Source organism: Fringilla coelebs, assembly GCF_963513975.1.
Source record: "Fringilla coelebs genome assembly, chromosome: 2".
NCBI lineage: Eukaryota > Metazoa > Chordata > Aves > Passeriformes > Fringillidae > Fringilla > Fringilla coelebs.
The window spans coordinates 33,450,050-33,472,239 of record NC_140029.1 but is presented as its reverse complement, the minus strand read 5'-3'; the positions used below and the strand labels follow the sequence as shown (position 1 = coordinate 33,472,239).

Here is a 22,190-nt window from a genome sequence, read left to right as displayed (position 1 = left end):
CTGGAAATAAGGAATTGGATGGAGAAGAAAAATCTGCAATGTTCTCTGTTCCTTTCCTCATGAAGCTAAGACTATTTCATGGGTTAAATCCTTGTTGGATCTCTCTCAGAAGCCATACAGGAGCTTAGTCATGACACTCAAATCTGAAAACAAGACTAAACAATGCTACCCTGCGCCCATACAATAAAACATCCAAAAGCAAAGAAGCAAAAAAAGCCAAACAAAAGAACCTGTCAGGCTTCTGGGTTTTGCTTCTCACAGAACCACTTTGTTTTGAAGGTTCCAGTGAAGATCAGACCATCCCAATGCTGGTCACGGGGCTGAAAGGACTCAAAGTTATTGATGTGTCGTGTGGGAGTGGAGATGCTCAGACTCTTGCAGTTACTGAAAATGGTTAGTAGCAAAACAAAACTTTGAACTCTAAGTAAGGCTACTCTGAAGATATTTGTACTGAAGATATGCTTATTTCTAGCAGCTTGAATTCTGTAAGAAATTGAAGCTGAAATTCCTTCTGGGGAAAAAAAATATGTACATTTATACATTTGGTATATAATATTGCAGAGGTATTTCTATGCATGGATATGCAGTATGTTCCTTATGAATATGTAAATATATTGAGTTATGATGTATGTATATTTAATGTAAATGTATAATGGACCCACAAAATAATACATATATGTACATGTGTCTAAATTTTTTACTATATAACTGTAAATATCTCATGTTGTCACAAGAGCTAGAATTCAGAGAGATAGTAGAGCTGTCTCTCTTAACCCTTTGGAAGTGTAAAAGAGAAGCTGCATGGAAATTCATCTTTCCAACATCCCTGACCAAAGGTACCTAGGGTGAGACAGATTAAAAACTTGCATTTCATTGTGAGGTCAAGCCCCAAAGTCACCTCTTAGAAAGCAGATGGTTCTTGGAGGCTAGTTGTTCTTTTGAAACATAGCTGGTTAATATGATGTGCATTATTTAAATACTGAAATGTTTGCTCATACAGCAAATGGAAACCCAGATTTCATCAATTTTTTCCTGTCTCTGGTCTCTGTCTTGCCTGCTTCCATTGCTAATCAGAGTACCTTAGGGACTCTGCTTATGCAAGTAGGGAACAAAAATGCATCAGAACATAAAGCAAGACTTTCTGTTGGGCATGCATGGGCTACCATTCTTGAACATAATTTTATTTACTGCAGATGCAGAACGACTTGACTGTTCATAAGTTCCTACATCAGGACTTAGATTTAGTAGTGTGTTTCAAAAGACCATGGTAAACGTAACAATTTCATTTCATTTTGAGAAATGCTTGAATGATATAAACTTGAAAATTAAATTAGGTTTAACAGAAAGCTTGGCCATTTGATGTAGAAAACATTTTGTAAGTTCTTATAAATAACTAAAGAAAGCAGTTTTTAACTTGCTTGATTTACAATAAATCCTATGCTTCATTTATTTTTAAGAGAGACTTTCCATACACTGATACATTTTCAATTAATGTTATATATTGTACTTTTTATGTTTAGTTTTGTCAGCATGAATACTTTTCAAATGCCGTTCTTTATTATTGTCACAAACAATTAGAAATTAATTTGGAACTGCTTTCCTTAAAATACAGTTTAAAATTTGTGCTTGTTATAGAATCTCAGATTATAAAGAATTTATTTGTTAAAAGGGATGACTTAATTACATGAAAAAAGCAGTTCAGTTATTTTTTGTTTTCTTTCTCTGATTTAAAGGCCAGGTGTGGTCTTGGGGTGATGGAGACTATGGAAAATTGGGAAGAGGAGGCAGTGATGGCTGCAAAACTCCCAAGCTGATAGAAAAGCTTCAAGATCTGGACATTGTGAAAGTACGCTGTGGGAGTCAGTTCTCTATTGCTTTAACCAAAGATGGCCAGGTTTACACCTGGGGGAAAGGTGACAATCAGAGACTTGGGCATGGGACAGAAGAGCATGTTCGATATCCCAAACTGCTGGAAGGCTTGAAAGGTAATTATCAGAGTTGGAAATATTCCAGAGCTCTTTGTGTCATTGGGGCTTTTTACCTAACACAAATGAACTCTGCTTTGAGTGATGGTACCATGTACTCTGTCATATTTTATGCTGGTAGCATTTAAAAAGCTAATAATGTGCATTTTCCATCACTTCTGCATTTACACCTATAAGATTTTAGCAGACTTAAAGACACTATATTATGGCTACTTTAAATGCTGCATGTCTTGTGTTCTCTGTATTCTTACTGCTTTTCTTTTATTAGGTTCACAGAAATGCTTCTTTAAAGCAAGCATGTTTGCATTGTCATGCAAATAAATATATATAATATATGCTTAGATTAAGGCAGGTGAATGGACTAAATGAAAATAACAGTCAACAAAAAATGCCACTAAATTTGTGTTTGACTTTAGACTAGTTTGTAATGGAGAGAAAATTACTTCCTTCATTTGGGAGAAGACCTGAGGTTCTGTCGGGGAGGATGAGGAAGAAACCTTTTTTATTGCTCGATCTTTCCTTTAAATTGTTACTCAACATATATGTTGAATGATCTAAATGAGAATAATTTTACAGTCTCTCCTTGTAGATGGGGAGATCTTTAAATAACTCTTACCCAAAAAAGTTTATAAGTGGAAGGGACACAAAGTAGAATAATTTTTTTAAACTTGTAAACTTCTGTACTTAGCTGTCTCTTGGTTTATGCTTTGCTGTACTCTTCCAATCCACTACTGAGGCAGAAATGAGACTCATGACATCCATAACATGTTCCTAGTTAAGCATAATTGTAATTAGTTTTCCTTACATCTGCTGTTTTTCTGTCAATGATTGTTGTATCTAAGTTATATTTTCCATATCTAACTTTCTTATCAGGAAAGAAAGTAATAGATGTGGCAGCTGGATCTACCCATTGTTTAGCACTGACTGAAGACAGTGAAGTGCACAGCTGGGGGAGCAATGATCAGTGTCAGCATTTTGATACTTTGCGTATCACTAAACCGGAGCCCGCAGCTCTCCCAGGATTAGACACAAAGCACATAGTTGGAATTGCTTGTGGACCTGCTCAGGTAGGTTTTAATTTTGAATCCCACTGAGGTTAGTGTTCTGTATTGTAATCCTGGTCCTTCTTTCTGTGTTTGCATGACTTTTTGTATTCTTCCTTATTCTGAGTAAATGAAGGCTTTGGAAAGGCCTTCGTTTGGAAAAAACAAATCTTGCACAGTTCTGCCGAAAAGGGGTGATTAGCTTTCCCTCTGCTGGGTGTTCTGAGAAGCAGCTATTTACCTGTTTTGTTTTGTGTGATACAGCAGTTAAGGAGTTGCCAGCAGAAGGTTTCCTGTGGCAGAAGTAGTAAGATATCTGGATTGGGTTTGACAACACATTGGAAAATGTGATAAGAGAGTTCTGGATCTGTATGGGTTTATGTATGTTTACAAGGATGCAAGCGGAGCATTCTCTCTGACAGTTGTGCTGTATTATTCCCACATCATCTATTACTGTTTGAAGGCAGATTTAGCTTTACACTCCTATCTGTAGTCAGTGTCATATTTAGAAAATAACCAACTGTGGAACTTTGTGTATTGTTTCCATTTATAGAGTTTTGCTTGGTCATCATGTTCAGAATGGTCAATAGGCTTGCGGGTACCTTTTGTGGTGGATGTTTGCCCCATGACATTTGAGCAGCTGGATCTGTTACTGAGACAAGTGACTGAGGGAATGGATGGATCCTCAGACTGGCCCCCTCCTCAGGAAAAGGAGTGTATGGCTGTGGCAACATTAAATCTTCTAAGGCTTCAGGTATCTTCAATTTCTTATACTTTCAGCAGTCATTGAGCTGAATGTTTTCACTAAGTTGCTTGGATGGAAACCATGACCTTTAATGTGCCTTAAAACACTAAAGTGAAATAACTACACTATCATTTTATACTCTTTGAAATTTGGCATCTAGTGGTTGTTTTTTGTTCTTCTTGACAGCTTCTGAGTGTCATTAAGAATGAACTATAAAAATAATATCTAAATGGATTAAACCTTGTATAGTCAGAGATTCTGAGCATTTTAATGAATTTTAAATAGCATATTTAAAAGCGAATGACTGCTTTAATTGGACTCTGACAGTCACTGAACAACACAGTGTTGTTTTTTCTAGCATAATGTAGAGATGCAGAAACAGTTTAAGTAATTCTTTAGGTTGACTTCAGATCTTTGGAGTTATAGCTACCATTTGTAATCTTTGAGTATTGGTTTAAATTCAGGATGTAGGCAAGCCAGCATTTCCCTTTCATTTTACAGATTTGCAGGTGAAAGTTTCTGTCTTGGTCACTGAACTTGCTCCTGGAGTGACTTCCTGCCAACCCCACCAAGTTCATATCACTTTTAATTAAAACTTTCCTTTTTTTTTTTCAGCTTCATGCTGCCATTAGTCATCAGGTGGATCCAGAATGCCTTGGCTTAGGTTTGGGCAGTATCCTGCTCAACAGCCTGAAGCAGACAGTGGTAACCTTGGCCAGCAATGCTGGGGTTCTGAACACGGTGCAGTCGGCGGCGCAGGCGGTGCTGCAGAGCGGCTGGTCCGTGCTGCTGCCCACGGCCGAGGAGCGCGCCCGGGCGCTCTCAGCGCTCCTGCCCAGTGCAGGTCGGTCCTCACACTGAAGCCTCTTCATTTGGGCCTTGTGTTTGGATTCCATTAACAGCTTCTTCCATTCTTAGTTTCAGGAAATGAAATGAATGTCAGCCCGGGACGTAGATTTATGATTGACCTCTTGGTGGGCAGCTTGATGGCTGATGGAGGTTTAGAGTCTGCGCTGAATGCTGCTATTACTGCAGAAATTCAGGTATGGTTCATCAGCTTTGCAGTTCAGGTTCTTCTGCAGGGGACTGAATTTGTTACGTATATAAATACAAGAGTAAATGTGCCTTCAGTTGTGAACTCTGCAGCAGCTACTGGCATGTGTCCACCCTGGTTTTGTGGAATTCCCCTACTCTTTTTTTACCTTCACCACCTTCATCCCTCACTTGGTCTTTCTTTTTATAAGTGTTATAATTGTACAATTATATTAAAAACAATTATAATTGTTTTTAAAAACGTGTGCCCGTGTGGTTGTTGTACAATATACAATACTCGCTTTGTTTGGTAGGAATTTTTTCATTTTTGCTGTAGGTAAAAGTAACTTGGTCTTATTACCATGAATGCTTGTTAGCAAAATGTTTCATAATCATAGTGGAAGTTCATGTGTTTTCTTTAACTTGATTTACGTTTTTAGGATATTGAAGCAAAAAAAGAAGCACAGAAAGAAAAAGAAATTGATGAACAAGAAGCAAATGCATCAACCCTTCATAGGAGCAGAACTCCATTGGACAAAGACCTTATTAACACTGGAATCTATGAATCGGCAGGAAAACAAAGTTTACCATTAGTTCAGTTAATTCAGCAATTACTAAGGTAATTGTTTTGAATTTGTCTTTTACTTTTGTACAAAATAGGTAAGACATTCTCTAAACTAGTCAGCTAGACAATGGTTAATTTTGCTTAGTACATAAAGTCTCTTGCTAGTATTTTTAGCTCCTCAGAATTAAAAATATTAAACATTCTTGTAGCTTATCTGTAGTTCTGCTCTGTTTGCTGAGGAGCAATGTTCTATACTAAATTACCCAATTTTAGAAAGGTTGCCTTGGTTTATGGACTTGGATACTTCTTTTCTGAAAGAAGTATCTGAAAGTTTTTGTACCAGATACAGGACAAATGTTTTAAAGACTGTCCTTACAAAGTGTGAGAATCACCACAAATCTGTTTAGAACTGACTATTTTGTCCTATTTATTTAGAACTGTCTCAAAGAGACTGTCAGTGGGGAAGAAACCTCTATTTTAAATTCTTGACTGAGAGTTTCGAGTGCATAACCAATTAGGGTGCTGAAAACAAAGCTGCTTGATATCAGCCAGAGGAGCTAAAGGAGTACTTAACATAGAGGATGTATAGCAGGAAATAATTATGAGTTTACTAAGAAATTTCACTCAATTGTGATGGCAACCATGTAATTTAATCAATACTGAGACTCTTTTGAGCTATGTAGTGTCATGGCTTTCACTGCAGTCTCTTAGTGAAGATCGTCAAATTGTGTTTTGTAGTGAGTGATGACAAAAAGCACAAACTTGAGGTATTTTACAAATCCTGTTAACCAAAATGTAGTCACAAAACCATTGACTTCTTGAGCACTACAGTGCAAAGGAGTGAAAGTTCTGCATAGAAACTTTGCAGAGGTTTCTTAAATATTTATGCAAAATTGTAGCAAAAGCTTAGCCCATGGACTGTGGACTGTCTTCACTCTGAGCTCCCCTGAAGTGATACTTTTGTACCACTTAGGAACATCGCTTCCCAGACCATAGCCAAGTTAAAAGATGTTGCTCGTCGCATTTCTTCCTGCATGGACCAAGAACTTTATAGCAAGGAGAGATCTGCTTCTCTGGACCTGTTGCTCCGTTTTCAGCGCCTGCTCGTTAGCAAACTTTACCCAGCAGATTGTGTCGGCCAGGTCCCTAATACATACAGTAAGTTGTGGTTTTGAAATTAAAAGCAAATAACCTCTGACCCCTCCCCAAGTATTTCTGTAATAACTTTTACAGGATAGCTGTTCCTTATTTTAGTTTATTATCTTGTCTCATTTATCAGCCTAGTTGCTGTCTGAACAGTGTTTGAAAGTAGTTTATTTACATTGTTTTCTGTAAGTGAATTTTTTTTTGTTAGGTAATAGGATCTAGATAATAAACTTCTTACAAATTTTTAAAAATATGTGATTTCCTAAATTAGTGCTAGTATTCAGTGGCATAATTTCAGAAGAGTTTGTCAGCTTTTGAAGTCTGTTTCTTAAATATGACTGATGGTTTTCTGTGCTCTTCCTTTATTTTTATACAGGTCCTGACCTCTTAGGTGTTGGTTCTTTACTGAAGAAATACACTGCTCTTCTGTGCACACACATTAGTGATATACTTCCAGTTGCAACCAGCATTGCTTGTACTAGTCATAGGCATTTTGCAGAAGTATCTTGTGTTGTGGATGGAGATTTAACAGGTAGGTTTTTATTTCCTCTTTTCTTCCCCTTCCACAGAATTGTAAGACCTTCTTGAGAGTTCTAAGTGACTAAGAAGGAGTCAGTTTAATTTTTTGGTTAATGGGAGAGAAGGTGGGAAAATTCAGTGTGGAAGGCAAGAGCTTTATACTCAATGCTAGTCAAGGCAGAATATAGAAATGGTGATTTACTTCTGCAATGCAGTGAATGTAGAACTTGAACTAAATGTGAGTATCTTCTGTGTTTGTTTTTTGTTTTAGGCATTCTTCTTCCAGAACTGGTGGTTTCTATAGTGCTACTCCTCAGTAAAAACGCTGGATTAATGCAGGAAGCTGGTGCTATCCCTCTGTTGGCTGGTTTGCTGGAACATCTAGACAGATTTAACCACTTAGCCCCTGGAAAGGAAAGGGATGACAATGAGGATTTAGCATGGCCAGGAATAATGGGTATGAACATAGCAGCATCTTGACTGCTTTCATAAAGTAGCTGTAAAAAAGTGGTGGCTGTTCATGAACTAGTCTCAGGAAAGGAATTCTACTTAACAGTACTAAGTTTTATTAACCAAATTATATGGCAGTTATAAGGCAATATTTATTTCTGTCAGTACATTCTTAAGGAAGTTACATATAGAGGTAGCATTAAGCAGAGTACAGATGCTGCTTTTTCAAAAAGTAGTTCACATAATTTTGCATTTAGAGTATGAAAAGTTGCAGTGAAAACTTGAGTAGTACATCTAGGCATTTTGCTACTAAATTGTCTGTAATACAAAGAATGACTAATGTGAAAGCTTTGAAATAAAGAATTCTTATTTTCTCAGGGCACTTTGTAAATATGAGTTGTGTCTATGACAAAAGAGACTTCTTATATATTAAAAAAATCTGAATTTAAGCTGAAATGAAATTTTCAGCAAATTCCTTGCAGGCAAGTGAGTAATAAAACCAAAGTCATTTGGAGGAAGAAGGATTAGAGCAGTGATTTACCAGCAAACTGATTGTCTGCATTGTCTGTTCCACCTCCACACAAAACAGCCATATATCTGGGCAATGCTAGGTGACATTAAAGATTAGTGCATTAGAACACAGGATTCAGACAGTTTAATTGCACAATATGTAGACAGGAACATAGTAATAGCCACTTTTACTTTTGAGCATATAAAAAAATAAGCAGCTTTTGAACAGATATGAAAAATTGGATTAGGCAGCTATTAAAAAAATGTTCAGGAAAACCCCCTTACTTTCTGATTTTCTGTTGATAAATTCTCTTTTCTTTTTGTATGGATAGGTTCATTTTTTACTGGCCAGAGTTGCAGAAATAATGAGGAGGTGACACTTATACGTAAGGCTGATCTAGAGAACCACAACAAAGATGGAGGATTTTGGACAGTGATCGATGGCAAAGTGTACGATATAAAGGACTTCCAAACCCAATCTTTAACCGGCAGTAGCATACTTGGTGAGAATTTTCATTTGACTTAAAGACACAAATTACCTTTGTTTCAGAACCAGGTGGATTTTTTAGATACTGTATTGACTCCCTCATTGTTTCATTAGCTCAGTTTGCTGGTGAGGACCCAGTTGTTGCTTTGGAAGCTGCATTGCAGTTTGAGGACACACGGGAATCAATGCACGCCTTCTGTGTTGGCCAATATATAGAGGTAAAAATGTTACTAATGGGTGAATGCTTGCTGAAGTCAAGCATTGCATTGCTGTCAGATTTCTTGTTGGAGCTCAGTTCAAGCTTACAGTTGCTATTTCTTTTGTGCAGCCTGACCAGGAGGTGATTACAACGCCGGATCTCAGCACGTTGTCATCGCCTCTGATAGACACAGAACGGAATTTGGGTCTTCTCCTTGGACTGCACGCTTCCTACCTGGCAATGAGCACACCACTTTCTCCTCTGGAAATTGAATGTGCCAGTAAGCAGGATGTCATTTTGAGCTTTACTTGTCAAAGCATGCAGGAAAAAGAGCAAGGACAAATAAGTCAACTGAAAATGTAGCACTTCTCTAATCTTAATATCTTCTGTAGGAGTTCTTTATTCTTAGCATTAGCCACCACACTCATCAAGATTGTGATAATTTAACAAGATTTAAATGGAGATTAGATAATTTTGAGCAGTTGAATTTAGAATTTCATAGTATGCAACATAAAATAGCAAATGGTGCTACAGAGTCTCCTATCTCACCAATTTGTTGTCAGTTAAGAGTTGATCATGTGGTATTGGATGTTTTCTTATTGGGTGTCTTGGTTTGGTGAATAGAAGGTATAATTCAGTATTAATAGCAGAAAATTTGCTAAGGCCCTGTATCTCTAAATACATGATGGCTGCCCTGTTTTTTCCCTGTGAAAAAGTTCCAGCAAACGAGAAAGTTGCTAAATGTTGTTAAGCCTGTGAATGCATTTTATTAGAGGAAATTGAGTCTTGGTAGCCTGGTCTTTGATCAGAAGATTCACTCACGTTTTCTTAATTCTAGAATGGTTGAAGTCATCGATCTTTTCTGGAGGCTTGCAAACTAGTCAGATTCATTACAGTTACAATGAGGAAAAAGATGAAGACCATTGCAGTTCACCTGGTAACACTACCCCAAATAAATCCAAACTATATACACATCGATTAACTTTGAGTGACCATTCACAACCCTTTCTCCAAGCTATTGCAGATAATAATATTCAGGATCACACTGTGAAGGTAAGCCCTCAGTAGTTCTGTGCACAAATACTGTTTCTGAAGGGTGATAGTGAGGATGAAAATTCTCCAAAAATATAGCAAAACAGTTGGAAAAGTTATTTCAGAATTACTTTTTGGGAAAGGAATGGTTGAGTACTGCTAATGAATAAAATGTATATATGTCGCTTAATAGTATAACACTATGTTATTTCTTCAGAATTTTTGAGTGGGAGAACTAAAAAATTTGAATATTCTTACCAAAAAATGGTAATGCATTACTTCTCATGTCAAGTTTCAGTAGCATTGAGAAATCCTGCTCACCTTCAGTTGAACTAAGATGGAGTTTTTTTGTCAAGATGCAAGTGTATTTTATGTTTCAGATTCATGTATGCCTTTGTCTTAAAATCCCTTTGGGCCTTGAGGTTCAGGTTTCACAAGGTTGGAATTGTGAATATTATGAAAAACCTTGTGATTTACATTGATCACTATCTTTTGTAATACATTCAGATTTTCTAACCCTCTGAGTTCAGCTCCTTTATGGAAAAAAAAGACAAATAAGTCTTTGGGTATAGTGATAATGATCAATCATGATTTATCAGAAGATAATTGAAAATTTTTTTAGGTGACGACTATCTCATGAAGAGATCAAAGCAGTAGTAGCTTTATTCCTTGAGTCATGTTTCTCTTGAGAAAGGATGTAGGGTATTTATAGAATTGGGTTGTAGTTGCTGTGTGTTAAACTGCACATACTGCATATTGTATCTCAGCAATGTTAGTTCAAATTGTGGAGATTATTCAATGTTATTAAATGCTGCCTGTGGTATTTTGAGTGCTTTCATTGTATTTTAAAACTGAAATTAAACAGAAGCTGTTGTGTGTATTCTTAGGACTTCCTGTGTCAAATAGAGAGATACTGTAAGCAGTGTCACTTAACAACACCGATCACATTCCCTCCTGAGCATCCTGTGGAAGAAGTAGGACGTCTGTTACTGTGCTGTCTTCTGAAGCATGAAGATTTGGGTAGGTAGGCTTGTGGTATGATTGTTTTGACCAGTTTAAACTCTGCTATGGATGGCTTTGGAAGTGCATATTCAAACATTGTCTTTTCCCATTAAGGTCATGTAGCACTGTCTCTTGTTCATCCTGGTACCCTTGGAGTTGACCAGGTAAAGCACAAAACTTTACCAAAATCTGTAGTGGATGTGTGTCGTGTTGTCTACCAAGCAAAATGCTCACTGATTAAGGTAAGCCTCTTAGCTGCTGATGTTAAGATTAATTTTCATTTAAGTGTTTTATGAAAAAGCTGTATATTGTTCATTTTAATGTGTATTATACAATAATTGAATCTTTCCATGTCTTTTGTAGACACATCAGGAGCAAGGGCGTTCTTACAAGGAAGTTTGTGCTCCTGTCATTGAGCGTTTGAGGTTCTTATTCAATGAGCTGCGTCCTGCAGTTTGCAATGATCTCTCTATCATGTCCAAATTTAAACTTCTTAGTTCCTTGCCCCGATGGAGAAGGGTAGCTCAGAAAATCATTAGAGAAAAAAGGAAAAAAAGAGGTAAGGCGGAATGAATGTTGTATTCTCTTTGAAACAATGGAAAGCCATCTTATTTCAAGGTTTGCTGCTATATGAGGCTCTCCTTAGATAAAGCATCAAAGCCATTTGCTTTCTGCTGCTTTTTCATGAAGTTTTCTAAACCAGTGGTTGCATGTCAGATCCTACTGCAAGAACTGGCTAACTAAAGTGTCAAGTTCAGTTGAGATGTATTTCTTCATGTTCCAGTGTATTAAAAATGATCCTTCAATATCAGACCCTCTGAGCTGGTTTTAGTAACATTCCACTGGAAGTGACATAGTTTTAGAAATTGTGTTTTATTGAAGTGTAGTCAAACAGTGATATAACTGGAAATAAATTAATGTGGTGAACAGTCACCAGAGGGCTTTTCAGGTTTGTCTATAAAGGTAAAAGCATACTGCAGGTAATACCAGAGTTAATTTGGTAATAGTTGGACATAGACTTCACCAAGAATACATTTCCATTTTATTACAGACAGATCCTGAGCATTGTGTGTCCTTAGATTATCATGCAAATCTAAAAATGTGACCCTGTAAAATCCAACTGTACTGTATGAAAAAATACTTTTTTTTTGTAGTGCCAAAAAAATCTGAATCTGCTGATGTAGAAGAATCCAAAATAGGAAATGAAGAGAGTGATTTAGAAGAATCTTGTGTGGTACCTCACAGTCCTGTACCTATAGATAAAAAGCCCATACCAATCAAATCGCCCAAGGTGGGATATTAGATTTTCAATCAACCTTGTCAGTAAAAATTACAAGAGAGAAAAGAATGAGCTAAAGCATGATTGCTATAACTTGACATTTAATGTTCTGATAATGGTGTTTGGTATGTATAATAAGTGTGCCATGTTGTTTCAGTGAAGCCTGGAATGATTTTTAAAGATAAGATTATACTATATGTTTAGCATACATGAATTTACCTTCTCAAATTCTTAAATTATTGATAATCTTAGATCAAGCTTCATTTCAAAATAAAATGTTGTGATGAGTTACTTCCTCTTTTTTTGAACATTAAGGCATTTGAAATTTTATGCAGCAATTGTAAACATGATAATGATAAAAATAATACTAAGTTATTTCCTGATTTTTAAGAAATTTTCATTTTCCCCCAGGTCCTCCCAGTATTTTAAATTTGGAAATTGTTTTGCATGAAATAATTTATATTTTCAGTAAATTAAAGTTGTTTAAAAAGTTTTGACATACTGCCTTCTTGTTTTGCAGGATAAGTGGCAGCCAATTTTGAGTACAGTTACAGGTGTCCACAAATACAAATGGCTGAAGCAAAATGTTCAAGGCTTGTATCCACAGTCTGCCCTCCTTAACACCATTGTTGAATTTGCACTTAAAGAAGAGCCAGTGGATGTAGAAAAAATGAGAAAATGTTTATTAAAACAGGTGACATGAACAAAAATGTGCCACTTACATAATTATGACAGTTATTAGCAATTTTTACATAAGTATGACAATTTGTTTTTTCCCTTTGACAGTTGGAAAGAGCAGAAGTTCGTCTGGAGGGAATAGACACTATTCTGAAATTGTCAGCTAAAAATTTTTTGCTCCCATCTGTGCAGTATGCCATGTTCTGTGGATGGCAGAGGCTTATCCCAGAAGGAGCCAACATAGGGTAAAACTTCTTGTTGCTTTTGCTTCCACAGTTCTTTAATAAGACAACAATACTTATTTTTGTCTTTGTTTTTCTTTGAAGGGAGCCTCTTACCGACTGCCTGAAGGATGTGGATCTGATCCCGCCGTTTAACAGAATGCTGCTGGAAGTAACTTTTGGGAAGTTGTATGCGTGGGCCATTCAGAACGTCCGCAACATCCTGCTGGATGCTAACGCAAAGTTTAAAGAACTAGGTGAATCTCATCTCGTTGCTGTTTTCTGTGGAGAAAACTGTTTTACATTCATATTATTGCCTTTTTTTTTAAAGTTCCCAATAATTAGGATGTTGAAATCAGTTCCCTTGATTTGTGTTGAGACTTTGTTTCTGTGTGTTTTTCCAACCCTCCCACCTTGACCCCGTGTCAACTCATATTTCAATGTTTGAGTACATTGCTGATTTCCCAGCAACAAGTGATTGATTACTCATTATAATACAAATCGTAATCAGTTTCTTGGAACTTCTGCTTTTAAGTTTTCAAAGCCAAGCAGGGAATAAAAAATAATTTAAACCATCAATCAAACAAATCTATAACCCATTTTATTGTAGCTCCCAAATGCCAGCTGACTTTGTTATTTATATTATGTTTGAACTAGGTCTGCAGCCTGTTCCTCTTCAAACAATTACTAATGAGAATCCAGCAGGACCAAGTCTTGGAACCATTCCCCAAGCCCGTTTTCTGCTGGTCATGCTGAACATGTTGACTCTGCAGCATGGTGCGAATACCCTGAGCCTGCTCCTCAATTCTGGCATGCTGGCCTTGACACAAACCACACTGCGGCTGATAGGTACAGTTCTTCTTTCTTACTTGGAGAAAGCATTTGCTTTACAATTCCCCTGTGTTTTCTACCTGTTGATGTACCCAAATTACAGAATCACTTTGCTGCTTGAAGATAGTGCTTAATGCTATTTACCTTTACCCTGTTATAAAAACCACATCTGCACGCATGATTGAGAAGGAGGGTAATTTAATTGCAATCTTTATTTAAACTTTTTTTTAATTAAGTGTTTGCTTTGGCCAACCTTTTCTAAAATTTTAGTTAGTATGTAGTTTTGGTGGAACCATTGCAAATAAATTAAAAATGAAAAATATAAAATTAAAGTAGTAAAAACTGCCTACTCTTTACTCTCCATTTCATTTGTTCTGCATGTGAAAAATATTTCCAGTCCCAATATTTAAGCTTTCTTTGTTCTTTTATAGAAGTTCTCTGGTGTGTTTTGCTATGATTCAAATTGCCACAGTTTTTCACTCTTTGTTTTCTTATATAATAGCAAACATTTGTTCTTGTAACTTGTGTTTAACTGAAGTGTGCACCAAATTTTTTAAAAAAAATTTTTTTGTAGAACCATTGAGCCAATTGAGTCATCATTGTTAATGTCTTTTACTTGTCACTTGTTTTTTCATTCAAAATTAAGTATTTAAATTTCTGTGCATTCAAAACTATTACACCCCAGTTTTCTAAAAGGTCATTTGACTTATCACCTGCTAGTCAGCTCTTGTGTTTGTTACTGCTTTTATATTACAAAGTTTATGTGCCTGTAAGTTTACATGTGACAGAGGTACATATATATATACATGTGTAGCTGCATATAAAACCTCTTTTGTGTTTTTTCCTTGTTAGGACCCAGTTCTGATAATATTGAAGAGGATATGATTGCCTCTTCTCATGGGGCTTCTGCCACAGTCCTAGAGGAGTCAAGAAAGGAAACTACACCTGTTCAGCTCCCTGTTTCTGGACCAGAGCTGGCAGCCATGATGAAAATTGGTACCAGAGTGGTCAGAGGGGTAGACTGGAAATGGGGTGATCAGGTACAACTTCTTTCATACAGGTTTTGGGTGGGGTGTGTTATTATCTAAAGTCTCTCTTCAGTGGATTGTCTGTGAAGTTTCTGGTCCATCAAACTTAAGGGCATTTTACATTCCAGAAATGTTGAGTTAAGGATATGGGAATTTAACAGAAAATAAACCTTGCATTCCAGCTGGTCCTCAGAGATCAGAGGGGCTGGTTGCAGCTGGGCTTAAATTCTGATGGTAGCCCAGTTTAGCATCGTAAGTCTGAGTTTGTAGCAGAACTTGCATGATCACAGAAGTACAAATAGTGCAGTTGACCAGTGCAGTTCTGTAGGTCTGATGGATTCAGTAAGGACTTGCATTATCCCAACTCACAGGTAGTATGGTTATACATACACACACACATATATATCTGTGTGTATGTAAATTAATATTCCCAGGTGTGTTCCAGTGCTGTTGGAGATGCAAAGCTCACATAAAGGCTTCTCTTTGGGAAAAGAAGAGAGACATAGTCTGTTAACAGATCTTGAGCAGGCAGAGTTTTCCCCCTCCAGCCCTTTCTGCCCCTGAAGCCACTCTTTTTTATACTCTAAATTTTGGTCTGTCCCCATGGGATGGAGCAATCATATTGTAGGTGGGGTTTGGTGATTTTGGGCATATGTGCATTATTACACATCCCTTATTTCCCTCATCTGCATGCTGAGGGGTGCCTAAGTTAATAATAGGGACCAATGAGGGTCTCAGTTACCTTCTGTCAGAATTTATAGTTGCCAAAAGAGGTAGAATAAACCCTTTGGTCTTCCTCCATGTACTGAGGCAGTAGTAGGGGCTCTCTGACCTTCATCAGAGGATCTTTATGTGCATCCTTATCTCCTGAGGGAACTGGATTTAAAACAAGGTTTGTTTTTCTCAGTGAAGGGAGTAGTGGGGCTGTTGGTTGGGCCCTGGTGCCATTCTTGTGCACCAGCATTGGTGCACAAAAGCTCTGTGTCACTCCAGACATCACTCAGTTGTTAGGCTTTGCTGGAACCAGGATAAGCAAGATAAGCAAGAGGTCCAGCTTGTGTTTTTCATAACCAGCCTTATCAATCCTTCACTGTCTTATAGCAATGCTGTGCAGTTCTGACCATTTACCACAAAAGCCTTGGAGAATTAACATAAAAGATGTTAATTATCTGTTTAGTTTCATTTTTGGAGATGTTTAAAATTCTCTTTTAGTGAGACTCTGCTAATTTGCCATTTAAGAGGAAACTGAATAACTTATTTACTAAATATGTATCCATTTCCATCTATGTAGGACATGACTTCTACTTATGTAAGACAAAGTAAAAGAGATCTAATAATGGGTGTCCAAATATGCAGCTTACTGGGGTGATTTTTTGAAAATTGTGAAATGCTTTCTTTGTGAAGAATTTTTGAAAATTGTGAAATGATTTTTGAAACCCCATTGAATGTTTACTGCCTAGCCATTAGGTTAGCAGCAAAAAGGAGCAATTGCATTATTATTTGATGAACTTTTGGTATGAATTAGTGTTGTTGATTGAGTAACTTGAACCTTTCTCTTCTGTCAGGATGGACCCACACCAGGTTTGGGTCGTGTGATTGGAGAACTGGGAGAAGATGGCTGGATTAGAGTGCAGTGGGATACTGGAAGTACAAATTCTTACAGAATGGGAAAGGAGGGAAAATATGATCTCAAACTAGCTGAGCCACCACCTGCAACACAGCCCACAACAGAGGATTCAGACACTGAGGATGATTCTGGTAAAAAAAAATAAATTATAAAAGCAGAGGCACAGTTTCAGTTGAATTTTAAAATTGGAATCTTGCAATATAAAATAGTTTTTTCACAGGAGCAAGTGCTTCATCAAAGAAGATTCATTTAATAGGTGTACACTTCTGACCAGAATCTTAATAGTAACTTTACTGTGAGAAAGGAGGATAGTCAAGATGGTGTCACATTGTTGCATATTCATGGGTCAGAGGAAATTTATTTTGTTCAGTTAAAATAGTTTCGGTTACAGATACCTGGAGGTATACATTTTAACATATGTTAATAACATTCTGCAGTGGGTTTCATATATGCTCTAATTATACCTTTCGGCTGGGTACTGCTAGAAAAAAACTTGAAAATATATGTGCAAAATACCTGATTTATATTTTGCACTACTTAGGAGTTGTCAATAAGGAATCTTCTTCATGCCAGATCATCTCAGAGAAACTATTTATGACAAGCATTCACAAAATGTTTCTTTGAGAACCTTTGTGAAATAAAGTAACTCAATGTTAATGTATTCCTTTGCCTTTTGTGTCTCCCTTCAGAAGGAGAACAAGTTGAAAGGAATCTCCACCCTACTTCCATGATGCTGACAAGTACTGTGAACCTGTTGCAGACACTGTGTCTCTCTGCTGGTGTCCATGCTGAAGTCATGCAGAGCGATGCCACTCGGACTTTGTGTGGGCTGCTCCGTATGCTTGTGGAGAGTGGAACAATAGATAAGTCAGGTATATACAGCAGCAATCTGACTGAGCTGTGTGCTTGTCTTGTGCTTTGTTGTCCTGTAAGTTTGTAAATCTTTCTTACTAGTTTTGAATCCTTTCAAGGCCAAAGGCTGGGAAATGCATATTCAGAGCTTTTAAAATCTTAATTTTTAAACGTGATGTAAGTGATTTGTGCATTCTTAGAATATAAACAGTAAAAGCAGAAGAAATGCATGAGATGTGAATTGTTGACTTAGACAATTAATTTGTTGGCAACCTTTTTGTGTTTGGCAAAAGCAGTATGACTGGGTGTGTCATACTCCTTTTTGTAGCTTTTGTGTAATTTCAGAAGTAATGCTGTTAACTACTTGGAAATGAGGAAACAGTGTAATGATGAGAATTGTTCTAAAGGTTTATTTTATAAAATTAATTACAGACTCTAAAATTGAAATTAACAGTTCACATAAAGACAATGAAACGGCTTGGTGCTCTGATTTGTCCAAAAAAGCCCCATGTAGCACATAGAGAACTACACAGCTGGTGAAAAAGTCAACTGTTACATGTATATATCTTTTTGTTTTTAGCTTCCTTGCCAAATAAATTAGTTTATAAAGAACAGCATAGGAGTTGGTGCACGTTGGGATTCATTCGAAGCATAGCGCTCATGCCTCAGATGTGCAGCACTCTTAGTACCTCTCAGTGGATAACTTTGCTAATGAAAATTGTTGAGGGGCATGAATCTTTCACTGCTGCTTCACTACAGAGACAGGTAATGTGTGTATTTCCAAATTACTTCAATAGGCAATAAAATTGGTAGACTTTAGTTCTCCTAAAAAGAAAGGTATACATTACAAAACAGCTGGGAGATGTCCATAAATCAGTTTTTAGTTAGTTGGGGAAAAGATAACATTTTCTTTATATTTAGGAATTACCGTTTTAAATTTACATCTCTTGAATTTTGAACCTTCAGGATACTATGGATTCCATTGTTCTATTGAAAGAAAGGTCAAAACAGTGTTCCAGAATTGTGCTTCAGAAACTCCCATATAACATTTCCTATAGTTTGACTAAATGAAAGAATAACAAGTATATGTTTAGGAAAAAGTTACATTTCATCTAAAGTTACCAAATTATGTATTGTCTGTCTATTTCCATTGGAAACTGTTAATATTATTTAAATTACAGTCTCTTTTAAGAAGCTACATCTTTGCATCTTATTTTCGTATTATATTTTCCTTGTCATCTTTCCCCTTTTCTCATTTCTTGTTTTCTTTTAATTTTCTTCTCTTTTTTTTTTTCCTCTTTTGCTGTTCCTCAGCATTTTGTTAGTGCCCTCTACATGAGACTGAAAAGAAAACTTATTATGGAATAACTCTGCCAAATTTTAAGGCGTGGGGATCAAAAGATCTTCTTATTCTTTTCCTTGATAAGCCATCAGCATTTGTTAACTAAAGCCTTGTATCATAAAGGCCTGTTCATTTTTGTGTGATCTTCCAGTAAATTCTTGCCTGTAGTTTTAGTATGGTGAGACCTCTGTTATTGTTCAGGACTTAGTGCAGTAGAGACATCTGTGCTCTACTTCAGGGAATACTCAAGGGAAATGATCATACTTCATGTACCAACTGAAGAACAACAAAAAGATGAGACCTTGAAGTTCTCTACATACATGTTATTGACAAAGTGTGCAAGAGGAGAGTTATCTTTGCTGTTAGTCACTTGTATTGGTCGTCTGGGTACAAGATGAGGAAGATCAAAACCTGAAGTGCTCCTACACAAAATACACAACCCCCTCTGCTCTTTGATACTGTGGTGCTGCACCTTCCCCTGTTCCTTGTCAGTCCTGCACTGAGTGTCTGGGTTGAGAGATGCCAGCCTCTTCCTTCTGTACTGTGTTGGAGGCCCTGGTTTCACAGGGGCTACTTTTTTGCGTGTTGCTGTGGCTTCTGTTGCCTGCCTTCCACCATTCAGCTTTTTATCTCATGAATTTTAACTACTATAGCTTCTTTGCAGAACTCATGGAAACTTTCCTTCTAAAATGCATCTTAGTACTGATTTCTGAGACTGCAGTCTGAACAAACTTTCCCATTCTGTATTCCTTTTTTTCCTATTTGTTTTTGTTTCTCAGTGTGCATGTCTCATGTCCTAAGAGATTGGTTCACTAATATAATGTGCCAGTAAAATTGTTACTGGCTCTGAACTGTATCCATTTATTTTAAAATATCCCTTAACAAACTCAAGATCAGTAGCTTTGTAATTTACACAGCACAAAAGAAATCAGCATTATAAAAACAACTACAAAGGAAAGCAAACTTTAAAAACATCATTCTTCTGTACTTAATATGTTTGAGAGCTTCTTTAGTATTTGGTGACATAGACTAGAATAACACTAATTTTGTTCTCTTTTTAGATCCTTGCTGTACATTTATTGAAAGCAGTACTTCCATCCTGGGATAAAAATGAAAGGTCAAGAGACATGAAATTTCTCGTGGAAAAACTGTTTGGATTTTTAGGGAGCCTGCTTAGTACTTGTTCTTCGGATATCCCACTACTCAGAGGTAGAGGAGTTTTCCCTCAGTGGCTTGTTTTTATGTATGGGAAGTGCCTGCATTAAACTCATAACTGTTCTGCCACTGCTTTGTCTTTCCAGAATCTACTCTGAGGAGGAGAAAGGCCAGGCCCCAAGCATCTCTAACTGCCACTCATAGTAGTACTTTAGCAGAAGAGATAGTGGCACTGCTGAGGACGCTGCATTCGCTCAGCCAGTGGAATGGACTCATAAACAAGTACATCAACTCTCAGCTAACCTCCATCACCCACATCTTTGCAGGAAAACAGTCAGAAGGGGTAGTTTCCACGTTTTAAAATAAGCTCATTTTTATAGCAATATTTATTTTGAAATGATAAATACTAAATCTTTGTAAACAATAATAAGCTTAATATTGAAACCATTTTTCTACTTTTATATATATTTGTGTTGTAATTTTTAAGTTGAAATATACGTGATTAATTTTGTATTTTAAAGCAGATAGAAGGGTGTGTTTTCTCCCTACAGTTAAATTTTATTGTTCTTTGTTAGGCTGTATTGGATGACTACTTCCCTGACACTGAGAATCCAGAGGTGGGAGCTCTGATGGCAGTCTTGGCTGTGATTGGTGGCATAGACAGTCGCTTGAGACTGGGTGGACAAGTAGTTCATGATGAGTTTGGAGAAGGCACGGTGACACGCATCACCCCGAAAGGGAAGATCACCGTGCAGTTCTATGACATGCGAACGTGCAGAGTGTGCCCTCTGAATCAACTGAAACCAGTGAGTTTGTTTTATTAAGGCTTTAACACTGGGAAGGTGTAAAACTCTAATATGGACCAAAGAAAACACTAGTTCTTCACTGGCTAAATACACTGACATTCAACACACACAATGCTCTGAATGCACGTCTAAGATGGTCCTCATGCAAACCTCTGTAGGACCTTTAGATCCCATCCTCATTTGCTGGTGAAAGAATGGTGAAAGGAAGAGGGGTTTAAGCTGGAGTTGTTTTATTTGAGGTAAAATCCCAAGTTATTGTAATGTGGTTTATAGCTCTTAGATGAGAGGAGCTTTCTATTTAACTTGATTTGCTAATTAATCTTAGGAAGTCTTGGGTATTTGCAACTGCTTCTTGGTTTGGTTGATATGACTTTAGTGAACTAAAGCACAGGCCAAGTGCTTGGTTTCCTTCAGAGTCTGGAGTTCTATCTTGTTCTGACTCTGTTCTGCTTTCTCACCAAGAAGGCTGCAATTGTGTGGTGCAGATAGAGGCTTAGGAGCTGTGTAGGGTATAAAAATCCTCTCTAGTTGTTCCTAGCCAAGAGCAGTAAGACAAATGCTACTTTTCCTCTTCCACAGTTAATGACCATTGAAACTTTTTCGTGACTCTGAGATTTTAGGAAAATGCTTACCTGTTTTTTTTGTTAGTTTTTTTGTCTGATTGTTCTCCCACTGTCTAGCTTCCAGTTGTGGCTTTTAATGTGAACAACTTGCCTTTCACTGAACCGATGCTATCCATTTGGGCTCAGCTAGTAAATTTGGCTGGAAGTAAAATAGAAAAACAAAGAATGAAGTCTCCCAATCAAGGTCTTTCAGGTACAGTTGGGGGCTTTTTTCTGTTTGTTTTCTTTGGAAGTAGATGAATATGCTCTGAGAGAAATACTAGTACCAGCAAACATAGATAAGGAAAAGGGTGTCCTGGAACCTTACCTGTTTCCTTATTCAGCACTAGATAATAGGTACTTAAGAGAGAAATTTAGCTAGATGGTGAATTGCTCTGCACTATAATTGAAATATCTTTGATGGGAAAATGTAGATAAGGTTTGGGGCTGATCTTCCTCTTCTGAGTTGTTTAAAATACCAGATCCAAGTAACATCTCTTGCTGCACTTACTGTGTTATTAATCAGCTGTATGATTGTCCAGGTTGTGAAAAGTAGGAAGCAGTATTTTTAATACCATGAGTCATACATTGTGTGCAGACTTTTGATCCATGTGCTGTTTAAACTGACTCATGTGAGCAGTACGCAGAGTTAAGATGCAAACTGATGTTTGGGCTCAGGTTGTACGAATGATAATCTTTCTTCCCTAACACAGGAGATTTTTAGCACTAATGGCTGCTTAATATTTCTGATAGGTCAAGTTGATCTGGATCTGCTGCGGTGCCAGCAGTTAAAGCTGTACATACTAAAAGCCGGACGAGCTCTGCTTTCTCACCAGGATACACTCAGGCAGATCTTATCTCAGCCAGCTGTTCAGGAGTGTGCATCAAATCCTGCAGGTATTCTAGAGTGCTGCATGACTGTGCTGGTCTTTTATTAGATGGTAGATAGAGTAGGTGACCATAACCCTTGCTAGTGGCAGTCGGACGGTAGAAATTTAGTTCGCTCTGTAAAGATTAAAAATTAAAGTTCTTGCATGTTTTAAGCCTCTATGTT

At 37.2% G+C, this 22,190-nt stretch overlaps 1 protein-coding gene across 3 annotated transcripts in view; it reads left to right on the top strand.

The window, feature by feature from the left end:
- HERC2 (HECT and RLD domain containing E3 ubiquitin protein ligase 2) overlaps positions 1–22,190 on the top strand; it is a 102,345-nt gene that overhangs the window by 34,976 nt on the left and 45,179 nt on the right. For all 3 annotated transcript variants that reach the window (XM_084201085.1, XM_084201086.1, XM_084201084.1), the window contains exons 14-44: positions 280–393; positions 1,734–1,985; positions 2,859–3,052; positions 3,582–3,782; positions 4,389–4,617; positions 4,692–4,816; positions 5,246–5,424; positions 6,344–6,528; positions 6,893–7,048; positions 7,307–7,492; positions 8,328–8,498; positions 8,597–8,700; positions 8,811–8,961; positions 9,520–9,734; positions 10,601–10,733; positions 10,830–10,957; positions 11,079–11,274; positions 11,870–12,006; positions 12,515–12,688; positions 12,781–12,917; positions 12,999–13,150; positions 13,551–13,742; positions 14,577–14,764; positions 16,318–16,510; positions 17,069–17,251; positions 17,812–17,996; positions 19,635–19,782; positions 19,875–20,071; positions 20,304–20,534; positions 21,215–21,350; positions 21,890–22,033. In XM_084201085.1, the coding sequence (XP_084057211.1) occupies positions 280–393; positions 1,734–1,985; positions 2,859–3,052; positions 3,582–3,782; positions 4,389–4,617; positions 4,692–4,816; positions 5,246–5,424; positions 6,344–6,528; positions 6,893–7,048; positions 7,307–7,492; positions 8,328–8,498; positions 8,597–8,700; positions 8,811–8,961; positions 9,520–9,734; positions 10,601–10,733; positions 10,830–10,957; positions 11,079–11,274; positions 11,870–12,006; positions 12,515–12,688; positions 12,781–12,917; positions 12,999–13,150; positions 13,551–13,742; positions 14,577–14,764; positions 16,318–16,510; positions 17,069–17,251; positions 17,812–17,996; positions 19,635–19,782; positions 19,875–20,071; positions 20,304–20,534; positions 21,215–21,350; positions 21,890–22,033 (5,316 nt within the window). The remainder of the gene's footprint in view (positions 1–279; positions 394–1,733; positions 1,986–2,858; positions 3,053–3,581; positions 3,783–4,388; positions 4,618–4,691; positions 4,817–5,245; positions 5,425–6,343; positions 6,529–6,892; positions 7,049–7,306; positions 7,493–8,327; positions 8,499–8,596; positions 8,701–8,810; positions 8,962–9,519; positions 9,735–10,600; positions 10,734–10,829; positions 10,958–11,078; positions 11,275–11,869; positions 12,007–12,514; positions 12,689–12,780; positions 12,918–12,998; positions 13,151–13,550; positions 13,743–14,576; positions 14,765–16,317; positions 16,511–17,068; positions 17,252–17,811; positions 17,997–19,634; positions 19,783–19,874; positions 20,072–20,303; positions 20,535–21,214; positions 21,351–21,889; positions 22,034–22,190) is intronic.